Raw genomic sequence first — 14519 nt, 5'->3', positions numbered from 1 at the left:
ATGTTATGGTTATGTGTGAATCATGAGGACACAAAGAAAGCAAACAGATCAGATGCCTGACCCGGCTCAACCTGATCAGCAATGGGGCCCATCAGCAGTAATTAATGAAAGAATTGTGAAGAGCATATTTGTAACCGTGCCATGAATAACACAACAGACTCGCCACACCCAGAACATCATATATAACCTGTGTTGTGTTCAGATGTGTGTGTACTGAAGACTGTGCTTGAGCTCATCACACTGTTCTCACACCAGAAACACTGCTGTGAACATCAAGGTATGTGTGTGTTTAATGATTCTGAGTTAGTGAACTTCATATGGTCAGCTGTCATGAGCTTTCAGTGATATAAAGAAACATTTAGGTGAGTGTTTGTTATTGTTACAGCTTTTAACATGGTTGAGCTGTTGTATCTTTAATTATCTTCATAATAGAATATGGCTTATTAAGTAACTGCATAGAAGTGAAGTAATTCCAGGTCTTGAGCACATTACCATATCAGTTACCACTAAACTACTAAACTACTAAACTACTGAACTACTAAACTACTAAACTACTGAACTACTGAACTACTGAACTACTAAACTACTGAACTACTAAACTACTAAACTACTGAACTACTGAACTACTAAACTACTAAACTACTGAACTACTGACTACTGAACTACTAAACTACTGAACTACTGAACTACTAAACTACTAAACTACTGAACTACTGACTACTGAACTACTAAACTACTGAACTACTAAACTACTGACTACTAAACTACTGAACTACTAAACTACTAAACTACTGAACTACTGAACTACTAAACAACTAAACTACTAAACTACTGAACTACTAAACTACTAAACTACTGAACTACTAAACAACTAAACTACTAAACTACTAAACTACTGAACTACTAAACAACTAAACTACTAAACTACTAAACTACTGAACTACTAAACTACTAAACTACTGAACTACTGAACTACTAAACTACTGAATTACTAAACAACTAAACTACTAAACTACTGAACTACTAAACTACTAAACAACTAAACTAATGAACTACTAAACTACTAAACTACTGAACTACTAAACTACTAAACTACTGAACTACTGAACTACTAAACTACTGAACTACTAAACTACTGAACTACTAAACTACTGAACTACTAAACTACTGAACTACTGACTACTGAACTACTAAACTACTGAACTACTGAACTACTAAACTACTGACTACTAAACTACTGAACTACTAAACTACTAAACTACTGAACTACTAAACAACTAAACTACTAAACTACTGAACTACTAAACTACTAAACTACTGAACTACTAAACAACTAAACTACTAAACAACTAAACTACTAAACTACTGAACTACTGAACTACTAAACTACTAAACTACTGAACTACTAAACAACTAAACTACTGAACTACTAAACTACTAAACTACTAAACTACTGAACTACTAAACTACTGAACTACTAAACTACTGAACTACTAAACTACTGAACTACTAAACTACTAAACTACTGAACTACTAAACAACTAAACTACTAAACTACTGAACTACTAAACTACTGAACTACTGAACTACTAAACTACTGAATTACTAAACAACTAAACTACTAAACTACTGAACTACTAAACTACTAAACTACTAAACAACTAAACTACTGAACTACTAAACTACTAAACTACTGAACTACTAAACTACTGAACTACTAAACTACTGAACTACTAAACTACTAAACTACTGAACTACTAAACTACTGAACTACTGAACTACTAAACTACTGACTACTGACTACTAAACTACTGAACTACTAAACTACTGAACTACTAAACTACTAAACTACTGAACTACTGAACTACTAAACTACTGAATTACTAAACAACTAAACTACTAAACTACTGAACTACTAAACTACTAAACAACTAAACTACTGAACTACTAAACTACTAAACTACTGAACTACTGAACTACTGAACTACTAAACTACTGAACTACTAAACTACTAAACTACTGAACTACTAAACTACTGAACTACTGAACTACTAAACTACTGACTACTGACTACTAAACTACTGAACTACTAAACTACTGACTACTAAACTAGTGAACTACTAAACTACTGAACTACTAAACTACTAAACTACTGACTACTGACTACTGACTACTAAACTACTGAACTACTAAACTACTGAACTACTAAACTACTGACTACTAAACTACTGAACTACTAAACTACTAAACTACTGAACTACTGAACTACTGACTACTGAACTACTGAACTACTAAACTACTGAACTACTGAACTACTGAACTACTGAACTACTAAACTACTGAACTACTGAACTACTGACTACTGAACTACTGAACTACTAAACTACTAAACTACTGAACTACTAAACTACTAAACTACTAAACTACTGAACTACTAAACTACTGAACTACTAAACTACTAAACTACTAAACTACTGAACTACTAAACTACTAAACTACTGAACTACTGAACTACTAAACTACTGAATTACTAAACAACTAAACTACTAAAATACTGAACTACTAAACTACTAAACAACTAAACTACTGAACTACTAAACTACTAAACTACTGAACTACTGAACTACTAAACTACTGAACTACTGAACTACTAAACTACTGACTACTGACTACTAAACTACTGAACTACTAAACTACTGAACTACTAAACTACTGACTACTAAACTAGTGAACTACTAAACTACTGAACTACTAAACTACTAAACTACTGACTACTGACTACTAAACTACTGAACTACTAAACTACTAAACTACTGAACTACTAAACTACTGACTACTAAACTACTAAACTTCTAAACTACTGAACTACTAAACTACTGACTACTTAACTACTGAACTTCTAAACTACTGAACTACTAAACTACTAAACTACTGAACTACTGAACTACTGAACTACTAAACTACTGAACTACTGAACTACTGAACTACTGTTATTTCAAAAACTCGTACAGTCTACTGTAAAACAATAAACACATAGACACTCAATAAGCATATGAAAAATTACTTGAATAACCCATGCTCTCTTTCTCATTCTCTCTCTCTCTCTCTCTCTCTCTCTTTCTCATTCTCTCTCTCTCTCTCTCTCTCTCAAACTTTTAGTTGTTGCCGCTTTATCACCTCAGACTTTATATTACCTTAAAAAAAATGATATGGCAACACTTTACAAGAAGGGTCATTAGTTATCAGTGATTTCAGGCCCAAACATAAATGTTCACATTCATCTAATCTTACCTAACGATCCGCTAGCTGCCCGCCCCATAAAAAATCTAAATGCCATGCCATCAAAAAACGCGTCTCTGTAGGCAGCCTAGGCTCTGAGATCTGCACACAAAAACAATTGGTTTCACCAACCACTCAAAACCAAAACAAATAGTGTTCCAACCAATCACAGACAGGGGGAGGGTGTTGTGAGGTTTTGCGCTCGGGCACGGCTGCACGTGAAGTCAGAGCTGAAGAAGAAGCTGGCTCAAAACCTCACAACACCCTCCCCCTGTCTGTGATTGGTTGGAACACTATTTGTTTTGGTTTTGAGTTTAAAGGTGTATAATCTATAATTTAAAGAATCTATAATTCTTTTGAAGTGTTAGTGCTTAATGTAAAAATATATAGTATAAATGATAAATCATGTTTGAGATTTGTGCTGGCTACTGTATACAGGCCACCAGGGCACCATACACACTTTATCAAATAATTTGTGGACTTTCTATCATAGTTAGTACTGACTGCAGATAAAGTACTAATTGTTGGTGATTGTAATATACACATCGATAATGAAAAAGATGCATTGGGTTTGGCATTTAAAGACATTTTAAACTCAATTGGAGTTAGACAACACGTGTCAGGACCTACTCATTGTCGTAATCATACTCTAGATCTAATATTATCACATGGAATAGATGTTGATGCCGTTGAAATTCTGCAGCAGAGCGATGACATCTCAGATCATTATCTAGTCTTGTGTAAATTACATTTAGCCAAGGCTGCAAAGCCTACTCCGTGTTTCAAATATGTTAGACCTATCACTTCTGCTACTAAAGATTGCTTTATTAATAATCTTCCTGATCAGTTTCATCATCTCAGCATCCCAGATAGCTTAGAAGAACTAGATATTGCAACAGAAACTTTTAACTCTCTCTTTTCCAGCACTTTAGACACAGTTGCTCTGTTGCGCTTAAAGAAGATTAAAGAAAATAGTCCAACGCCGTGGTACAACGAGCACACTCGGGCCCTTAAGAGAGCAGCCAGAAAAATGGAGCGCAACTGGAAGAAAACAAAACTAGAGGTATTTCGCGTTTCATGGAAAGAGAGCTCGATTGCATACAGAGAGGCTTTAAAAGCTGCTAGATCTGCTTATTTTTCAACCCTATTAGAAGAAAATAAACATAATCCTAGGTATTTATTTGATACAGTGGCTAAACTAACGAAAAATAAAGCTTCAAGCCCAGAAGTTTCCAAGCAACACAGCAGTAATGATTTTATGAACTTCTTCACTTATAAGATTGATAATATCAGTGACAAAATTATGCAACCGTCTACTACAGTATTGCATCAGGCAGTGCATTGTAGTCTCCCTGAGGGAAAATTTGATTAATTCGTGGAATTAATTTACTAAACTCGTTAAATCATCTAAATCTACAACATGTATGTTAGACCCTATACCGACTAAGCTACTGAAAGAGATGCTCCCAGAGGTCATAGATCCTCTTCTTACTATCATTAATTCGTCTTTGTCTCTAGGATATGTGCCAAAAAACTTTAAGCTGGCTATGATTAAACCACTTGTTAAAAAACCGCAACTTGATCCTACAGAATTAGTCAATTACAGGCCAATCTCAAATCTACCTTTTCTGTCAAAGATACTAGAAAAGGCAGTATCCTCACAACTGTGTTCCTTTTTAGAAAGAAATTATATCTGTGAGGATTTCCAGTCCGGATTTAGACCGTACCATAGTACTGAGACAGCTCTCGTTAGAGTCACAAATGATTTGCTCTTATCATCCGATCGTGGTTGTGTCTCTCTATTAGTGTTACTCGATCTTAGTGCTGCATTTGACACTATTGACCACAACATTCTTTTAAATAGACTAGAAAACTATGTTGGCATTAGTGGAATTGCACTAGCATGGTTTAAATCATACTTATCTGACCGTTATCAGTTTGTAGCAGTAAATGATGAGATGTCTCATCGATCACAAGTTCAGTATGGCGTACCACAGGGCTCAGTACTAGGACCATTGCTGTTCACTCTGTACATGCTACCATTAGGAGATATCATTAGGAAACATGGAATTAGCTTTCACTGTTATGCCGATGATACTCAGCTCTATATTTCTTCACGCCCAGACGAAACTTATCAATTCACTAAATTAACGGAATGCATAGCGGATATAAAAAATTGGATGACTCGTAATTTCCTACTTCTAAATTCTGAAAAAACAGAGATTCTAATTATTGGACAAAAAACTTCCTCACGTAATAATCTAGAATACTGTCTAACACTTGATGGCTGCTCTGTTAAGTCTTCGTCGTCGGTTAGGAGCCTGGGTGTGCTCTTTGATACCAATCTTTCATTTGAAAGTCACGTGTCTAGTATCTGTAAAACTGCATTTTTCCATCTTAAAAATATATCTAAATTACGCCATATGCTCTCATTGACAAATGCGGAACAATTAGTCCATGCGTTCATGACCTCAAGGCTAGATTATTGTAATGCTCTACTGGGTGGTTGCCCTGCACGCTTAATAAACAAACTACAGCTAGTTCAAAACGCAGCAGCTCGAGATCTTACCAGAACCAGGAAGTATGACCATATTAGCCCAGTTCTGTCAACACTGCATTGGCTGCCTATTAAACATCGCATCAATTTTAAAATATTGCTGATTACTTACAAAGCACTAAATGGTTTAGCTCCACAGTACTTAAGTGAGCTCTTAACGCATTATACTCCTTCACGTCTACTGCGATCTCAAAATTCCGGCCAGTTGATAATACCTAGAATATCAAAATCGACTGCTGGCGGTAGATCCTTTTCCTATTTAGCACCAAAACTCTGGAACAGTCTTCCTACCATTGTCCGGGAAGCAGACACACTCTGTCAGTTCAAAGCTAGATTAAAGACACATCTCTTTGACCTAGCATTCACATAATACATTATAGACTTCTATAATTTAATGTTAGGCTGCATAGATTAGGTCAGCTGGAACCGGGAACACTTCCCATAAATCCTGATGTACTTGTTACATCGTAAGAAGAATGGCATCTACGCTAATTTTAGTGTCTTTGTTTATCCCGCGGTTTTCCCGCAGCCTGCCGGATCCAGGCCGTATCCAGATCTGATGAAGGACCTTCGCCTGGACCGATGATAACGCAGTGCTGAAGTGCCAACTAGTCTCTCCCTATGGAGGATCCCTTTACCACTCTACAGATAAAGCGTTGTTGGGAAAACTCAATTTGCGTATCTACCCCGAATTGATAAAATAAAATAAAATAAAATAAAATAAAATAAAATAAAATAAAATAAAATAAAATAAAATTCTTAATCAAAACTATAAGGAAAGACCAGTACTTTATTTAGGCTTGGTTTGTAGGGAATTCCAAACCTCCGTATATTCAAACGCACATAACTATAGAACCCATTCTAAATGCGCATCTGAACGCCATCAGCGTTTCTCACAGGTTCGGTTTAAAGTCTGTGTAGAGAGAATGGTGTCGTCTTGGCGGCCCCTAATTTAATAACAAATGATCGTTGCGACGGAAGCGAATCAATCAAAACTAACTTTAGCTGGAAAATAACTTTATTAAAGAACCACTATAAAGCCAAAACAATCTTACCTTAAATTATACGCTTATCTCTGTAAAGCTGCTTTGAAACAATCTACATTGATAAAAGCGCTATATAAATGAAGATGACTTGACTTGACTAATAAATGCTTTATTAACATGTATTGTAATTCAGGGTTAATTCAGGTAGTTATAAAGCATTTAGTAGTGGTCAGTTCACTATTGTGAGCTCATCTAAAGTGAGGACAAGTTATGCCTTGTAAAGCCTTTACAAAGAAGATTTAAAGACTCAGTTTTCTTCTAAACAGAAAAAGGAAATGAACACACACAGTGATACAGAACATAGAAATATTTATTTCACAATGCAAAAAATAAAACCGTACATTTGATATAAAATTAAAAATAAACTTCTGCAATATCATAAAAATAAAAAAAGGAACCAAATAAGCAAAATAATTAACAAAAAGCTCAAAATAAGCAATTTTATTTTCTATAAACTGCTAATTACAGTTTTTCTCGATTTTCTCATATTCTCAGAACTGTAAACACAAATCCATAACTTCTCACCCAATTCCCCAAACATCCTATTTTCAGGTCAAAATGAAGCTCTAAACTCAAAACCATTCACTCTTGCTGAAAAACCAAACTTTGCCCTCACACTGGACACACAAGCCCTCAAAATCACACACACTACAACATAGTCTAACACATTGGTGCAATAAATTCAAAACAACATTTCCAAAACTGGTAAGTTATGTTACTTGTGGTTCCCCCCCATCACAAACCTTTTCACATAATGAACACAAAAGACACAACCAGTGGATACATTGGCACATTTTTATTCCTTCATGTACTACACAGTACAACACACACACACACACAAAAAAAATTATATATTTTTTTTACTCTCTCCTCTAATTTTTTTTTTTTACAGTATTTACTTACTTACAGTAAGATGTGTGTGACCATCATATGACAGTAAAAGAGCCACACACAAAACCTTATTCTATGTGGAATTGTATTGGAATGGTAAAGAGTGTTAGTAGGTGACAGGAGGGCCTCGATCCACTCAAGGAGACAATATGATGAACACGTCTAAGAATGTTCCACGTATGGTTGAAATACCATCATTTGCCTAGAAAGATCATTCTGGGAGTCAAGACTATAAAGGAGAAAGGAAGCCCTCCCTTCACTGTCACACTCTGTGTCACTCTGTGTGACTGTACGACTGCTGGCCTTTACTGACAAGAAAATAAACCTCATCAAAGACTATTGGAAATGTTTGTCTCTTATTCAGTCATAGAATTTTGTTTGCCACCACACCTCCCTGAAGGCTCTCGAGGCGACGGTAAAGCGACTCAAATTTGGCCTTACTCGTAGCCCAGCCTCCCTCATAGTCATACCATTGATAAAGACGTGCAACTAGAGTGGCTTGAATTTCATCTGAGACTGCTTGTATTCTTGCCCTTCGTCGTCGTCCTCCTCCTCCTCCTCCTCCTCCTCCTTATCCCTCCTCGATCTCTTCCTTCATGTCTTTCTGGATCCATTGTTCCAAAACTCAATAAACTGATTTGGGCCCCTTTATCTATCTATTGAAGGATATGATTGATGTGTGTTAAATTTTGACTCTTAGTGTTTCCACCTGGGTAATTGTGTGCTAACTGAGCTGAAGCTGTGCTGACTTGAGTGAACAATATTGAATGCTAGTGCTTTATACATGACAACATGGTCTAAGCAATGAGAAATGAAGGGATTTGTGTGTAGAGTTTTGCAGTGACAGTTCAACAAATCTGACTCATGTGTCAAAACAGGGAATAGTGTTTATAGTTTAGGGAAATGGGTGTGCTTTTTGATAAATGGCATTATGGTTTTGAAATTTTAGTTCAAAAGCCTGGTTATAGTGTTTAAGCAATTGAGAAAAACTGTAATATATATTAATGCTTTATAAATGATGAATTAACTATTTACTAATGATTTATATCATGCAGTTATTATAAAGTGTTACTGAATTCTACTGCATTTATTAATCTTAGTTATTATTAATTTTAACATTTACTAAAACATTATTGAAATCAAAGGTTGTATTAGTTAGCATTAGTTAATGCACTGTGAACTAACATGAGCAATGAACAGCTGGATTTAAATTAACTAACATTAACAAAAATTAATAAATACTGTAACAAATGTATTGATCATTATATTAGTTCATGATAGATAATACATTAACTAATGTTAACTAATGAACCTTATTGTAAAGTGTTACCAATATATATATATAATTTTTGTGTGTGTGTGTGTGTGTTCACAGTAAAGTTCAAAACAAAACAACAGCGAAACATCTTCCTCATAATGGCGTCTGCATCAGAAAGTGCTGAAATCAGAGTTCTCTCCTGGAATATTAATGGCCTGAAAGCAAAACTTAAGGAGGAGGAGCGTAAAACTAAACTACTGAAGATCTTTGACCAGTATGATATTGTGCTTCTGCAAGAGACTAAAATTGGTGAAATGAAAGATGATAAAGATGATGATAAATACTGGAAAATCATCACTGAGGCCTTATCAGATAAATATGCCCTAGTAAAACTGGAAGGTCAGACACTGATCAGGGAAGATGAGGAAGAAGAAGACAAGCCGAAGACGATGTATATGACGTACTTCAGCTCACGCAGCAAAGGAGTCGCCATTCTTGTCAATAAACCACACACACTTCTGACATATTTTTGTGAGGGAGGGTATTATGCTTGGGTTCATGTTGAGATTGGTGGGCTGGAGTACACGTTTGTCAGTGTGTACATCCATCCTGATGCCGACGGTCAGATCCGTAATCTCATGTCGGAGATTTTCGACAGCTTCTCAATAAAAGGGTTATATGTTTCTACATGCAGGCTTGTGATTGGTGGAGACTTTAACACGACACTTAACCCTGAACTGGATGCGACCAGAGATATGCCAGCCCACGCTGCACGGAGAGAAAGACAGAAAGCGTTCTTGAGTAAAGAGGACATGTCTGATGTCTGGAGAGAAATGCTATCTAAGACAGAAAATCCTACAGAGCGTAAATACACATACAAGCATCACAATGGAGCAGAGTCCAGATTAGACTATATTTTCATATTGAAGGATGATCTGAAATATGTCGAAAGATGTGAAATACGCAATGATATAGATCTGTCTGATCATTCCCCCGTGAGCCTGACGAGACATTCCATAGCCTAGAGAAGAGTGATTAGAAAAGCTCACTATTAATACGTTTCTATTAATAAGTAAATGCAAATTAAGCTGTTGGTCTGGCACATGTCAGAGCAAATAGTCTTTCTAAGATTTGCTAATTACATGTTTACGGGTTTGTGTGGGTTTGTTTCAGTAATTTAATAAGCAAAGGCATTTTACTAAATTAATGATGGATTATTTGTAATACTTGTGGACATGCTAGCTCACTTGAGAAGTGTCTGATAATGAATCGATAGAAATATAATCAAATCATTCTGTACTTTCAAAGATCAAAGTAGCTTTTCGTCATTTCACTTTATAATAGAGAAAATAGTGAAATCCCAGGGAAATGAGCCCTTCTGCAGGAGAAATATAACACTAGTGTCCAGAAGTCGCACACTCCACCTTTGATCAGTGTGATGTCATGAATGAACTTCCTGTTCTGACTCCTCCTCTTCCCTTTTCCATTGGAACTGAATGGGAGAGTTAGGTTTCTCTTGACTTCTGATAATCTTATTTAATCTTTATAGTAATTATTGCTTTTATATCTATGTTTCACTCCAATTAATGTGTGTAATATTATTTTACTAACTTGTGAGATTGTTTTTTTTTTCATTTGACCCTTTTTGAGTCATATTTTTGTTTTCTATGAAACTAAATTTACAGAAATTACCATTCAAATGTACATGTGATTTGGTTGGTTGGGTATATTATGCAAGATTCTCAAGTATAATTCTTTAACTTTGTTGCAGATACAAAATGTATATGGTAAGAGCCTTTTTTCCAAATAATCTTTTCTATTATGGAATTCTAAATAATAAAAATAATAATAATAAAAATTCCCTGGCAGATATTTGTGTTCTTGACCGAAAAAACATTTCTTACAATTTGTGACCCAGTCTGTGAACACCCAGCTGAAGTGTTTTTTTTTTTTTTTCTACATGAAATTATCCTACATTTTTGTGAAGAACTTCTGTGTTTTGGACCAGCTGTAGTTTGTTTATTAAGCGTGCAGGCCAACCACCCAGTAGAGCATTACAATAATCTAGCCTTGATGTCATGAACGCATGAACTAATCTTCTTTAAGCGCAAAGGAGCAACTGTGTCTAAAGTGCTGGAAAAGAGAGAGTTAAACGTTTCTGTTGCAATATCTAGTTCTTCTAAGCTATCTGTGATGCTGAGATGATGAAACTGATCAGGTTAAATAAATTGCATTATGGTTTTGAAATTTTAGTTCAAAAGCCTGGTTATAGTGTTTAAGCAATCGAGAAAAACTGTAAAATCACCAACAATTAGTACTTTATCTGCAGCCAATACTAACTCTGATAGAAAATCAGCAAGAGCTGTAGCCTCTATAACTCCTTTATAATAATTGTGTTTAGACTGTTTGAGTATTCTGAATATCAGAATTTATTTTTGTTATGCTACCAGTATTCCTTTAACTATTCTTTAATCAGTTTTTTATTAGTTCAGCACCTTAAGAATTCATATAGCTTGTCTCAATTTGACGTGTCTATATTTATGTATACTTTTTATATATCACTGGATTAATTCATTGAAATTAGTTGTTCTTTGTCATTTTAATGTTATGTTTGTCAATTTAATGTTTGTCAGAATTGTTGTTTTTATATGCTGCAAACTGGATTGTGTCACTGAGAATTTCGTTGTGACTCTTTTGGTGATAATAAAGAAGTCGAAGTCGAAGTCATACAGGCACTGAATTAAACAGACATAGAGTACTGACTCAAGTCTTCCTGTTGCTATCTGTTTATTTGACACATGCTGACAAATACATCTATAACCAACTTGATCTGCAGTAAAGACTGAAAGCCCTGAGTAAGAGTCGCTGCGGGAAGCAGAAAGTGGACGACTTCAACAATGTTAACATTCAAACATTACAGGTAAGATTAAAAAAAGGAGAGAGAAATTAATACTTTTATTCAGCAAGGACACATTAAATTGATCAAAAGTGATAATGTTACAAAATATTTCTATTTAATAAATGCTTTAATAAATTTAATAAATAAATGTAACGAATGCAAATAAATTCTGTTCACTGAACTTTCATCATATTAGAGTGATTTGTGAAGGATCATGTGACACTGAAGACTGGAGTAATGATGCTGAAAATCCAGCTTTGATCAATTACACTTTACTATATATTCACATAGAGAACAGCTGTGTAAAAGTTTTTAAAAATTGCTTACAATTTCTGAAACTATGGGTCATTTTCTTAAAACTAAGGCCACAAAAAAAAAAGACACACAAGATGCAAAACACACACACATCTCTAAAGCAAACGCTTCATTCAAAACTATTTTAACTCTTCTACAAATTGTGTTTTTGTATAGTAACTTTCCACACAAACCAATGTTTCATCACGGTTATCAGATCAACATTCTACTTTTATGATTCCAGCATAGACACCATTTAATAAACTACTACATCCTCAAAGATCTGCAGTGTACGACCTCTGTTTTGTAGGACGACCTTTTCTCAATCATTGAAACTGTAAAATAGCAATCCATGCATAGAGTCGCAAATATATATTTAGCAACAGAAAGGTTTGTTCTGAACCAGAGTATACATATTAGAAACACTAGAAAATGTGTTTTACTGATTTTGACACCCAGATACTTCATTTGTGTAGGCCTACAAATACATGAAAATGAATGAAGATACAGCCATTTAGTCTTAGTCCTCTACTCTAGTTTTACTCCAACAAAAGATTTAATTTTTAACATCATTTAAAATGTATTCTTTATAATCTCTTAGTAAATACAGGTCAGCTTTCATCAACATTTATGTGTTTCTTTCACTAGTAAAACACAAGAGGAGATCTGCCATGAGATGACCCAGAAGCAAACCGTATTAAACACACATTTACCAGAGTTAAACACTTAATATAACACCGTGATATGAAGCAGAATCAAACGCAGATTATGGACAAATGCGCTGTTTTTATTATCAGAAATCTCTTTGAATAGTAAAGCTGTGTATGTATGACACATCCATTATTTTCACACTGGAACAGATTCTCCAAGCGTTATGTCACGTGCATCCTATTTATGCACTGACAATAAAAACAGGAGGTTTTAAACGCTTTAAAATTGAAGGTCAGGCCGACACACATTCATTCAGTGTTTGTGGCTTTGACATCATGCTCACTCTCATGGTAACGCCCCAGGTCTTGGCGCCACAGTCAGGTCCACGTTGACCAGTTTTGGACATCCTTTACGACATTATTTACCAGGTCAAAAATGGAATCGAGAACAACCTGATCTAAATGACTCTGCGGTTGTGTTAGTTATTGATTCTCAACTTCCAAGAGCATCATGGCCTATTGGCAGGGTAGTACGTCTCTTACCTAGTCAGGATGGCCGTGTCAGAGTAGCTGAGATTGTTATTAATGGAAAAATGTATGTACGTCCATTTGCTAAGTTGATTCCATTACCTGAAATAGATTAGTAATAGCAAATACATGACTGTATTTTGAGGCGGCTGTTGTGAATCTGGCCCTTTTCTCAGTTTCCTTACTTTTTTCCCCCATATATATATATATATATATATATATATACACAATCCAAAGCAAACTACACTACCACATCTAGTGCACTACATTACCCATACACCCTTTGCTTCTTTTGCATTGGTGAGGTGTGGGTGCTTGAATGGACACCCAACCATCCTTTCAGTCCTTTCCTATAGGATGCATTAAGTAAGTTCGTTTGGCCAATTGTACAGTTTAATACATCACCTTTCCCAGATAGCAGACGGATGTGGGCCACTTCAGGCAATGATGCGGCACTTCAGGCCTACTTATGGCCCGGACCAAATGTGTCTGAGCCTGAAGTGGCCCACATGTAAAATGGCAAATATGGCCCAAATATTTTAAATTACATGTGGGCCTTTTTAGGCAAAGATGCGGCACTTATGGCAAAGTGTAATCTGAATGTGAGCCTAAAGTGGCCCATATGATAAATAATGAATATGGCCCAAATATCACAAACCAAATGTGGGCCACCTATGGCAAAAACGTGGCACAATCAACAATGACTAATCTGGATGTAAACCAAAAATGGCCCACATATGTTTCAGCAAATGTGGCCCAGTTTTCTTAAAACATATCTGGGCCAGTTTTGGCAAAGATATGGCACAGTGGCACTGTCTCATCTGGATGTGAGCCAAAAGTGGCCCACATATGTTTCAGCAAATGTGGCCCAGTTATCTTAAAACACATCTGGGCCAGTTTTGGCAAAGATATGGCTCAGTGGCACTGGCTCATCTGGATGTGAGCCAAAAGTGGCCCACATATAATGCTGCAATTGTGGCCCAGTTATCTTAAAACACATCTGGGCCAGTTTTGGCAACGATATGGCTCAGTGAGCACTGGCTCATTTGGGTGTGAGCCAAAAGTGGCCCACATATGTTTCAGCAAATGTGGCCCAGTTATCTTAAAACACATCTGG

The 14519-nt window shown here is 35.6% G+C and overlaps 1 protein-coding gene across 1 annotated transcript; it reads left to right on the top strand.

Annotated features, from left to right (window-relative positions):
* The first annotated feature begins 214 nt into the window (after positions 1-214).
* Positions 215-10977, top strand: LOC311298398 (uncharacterized protein). Its single transcript, XM_084421262.1, has 2 exons — positions 215-277; positions 9149-10977. The coding sequence occupies exon 2, from the start codon at positions 9190-9192 to the stop codon at positions 10054-10056; it is 867 nt and encodes a 288-aa protein (XP_084277388.1). The 5' UTR covers positions 215-277; positions 9149-9189; the 3' UTR covers positions 10057-10977.
* The last annotated feature ends 3542 nt before the right edge of the window (positions 10978-14519 follow it).

This window comes from Rutilus rutilus (genome assembly GCF_951802725.1).
Source record: "Rutilus rutilus genome assembly, chromosome: 10".
NCBI lineage: Eukaryota > Metazoa > Chordata > Actinopteri > Cypriniformes > Leuciscidae > Rutilus > Rutilus rutilus.
The sequence above is the reverse complement of the archived record's forward strand: the minus strand, read 5'-3'. Positions and strand labels throughout refer to the sequence as shown.

Excerpts from the sequence above, each read along its gene's own strand:
- LOC311298398 (XM_084421262.1), top strand. The coding sequence starts at position 9,190 with ATGGCGTCTGCATCAGAAAGTGCTGAAATCAGAGTTCTCTCCTGGAAT.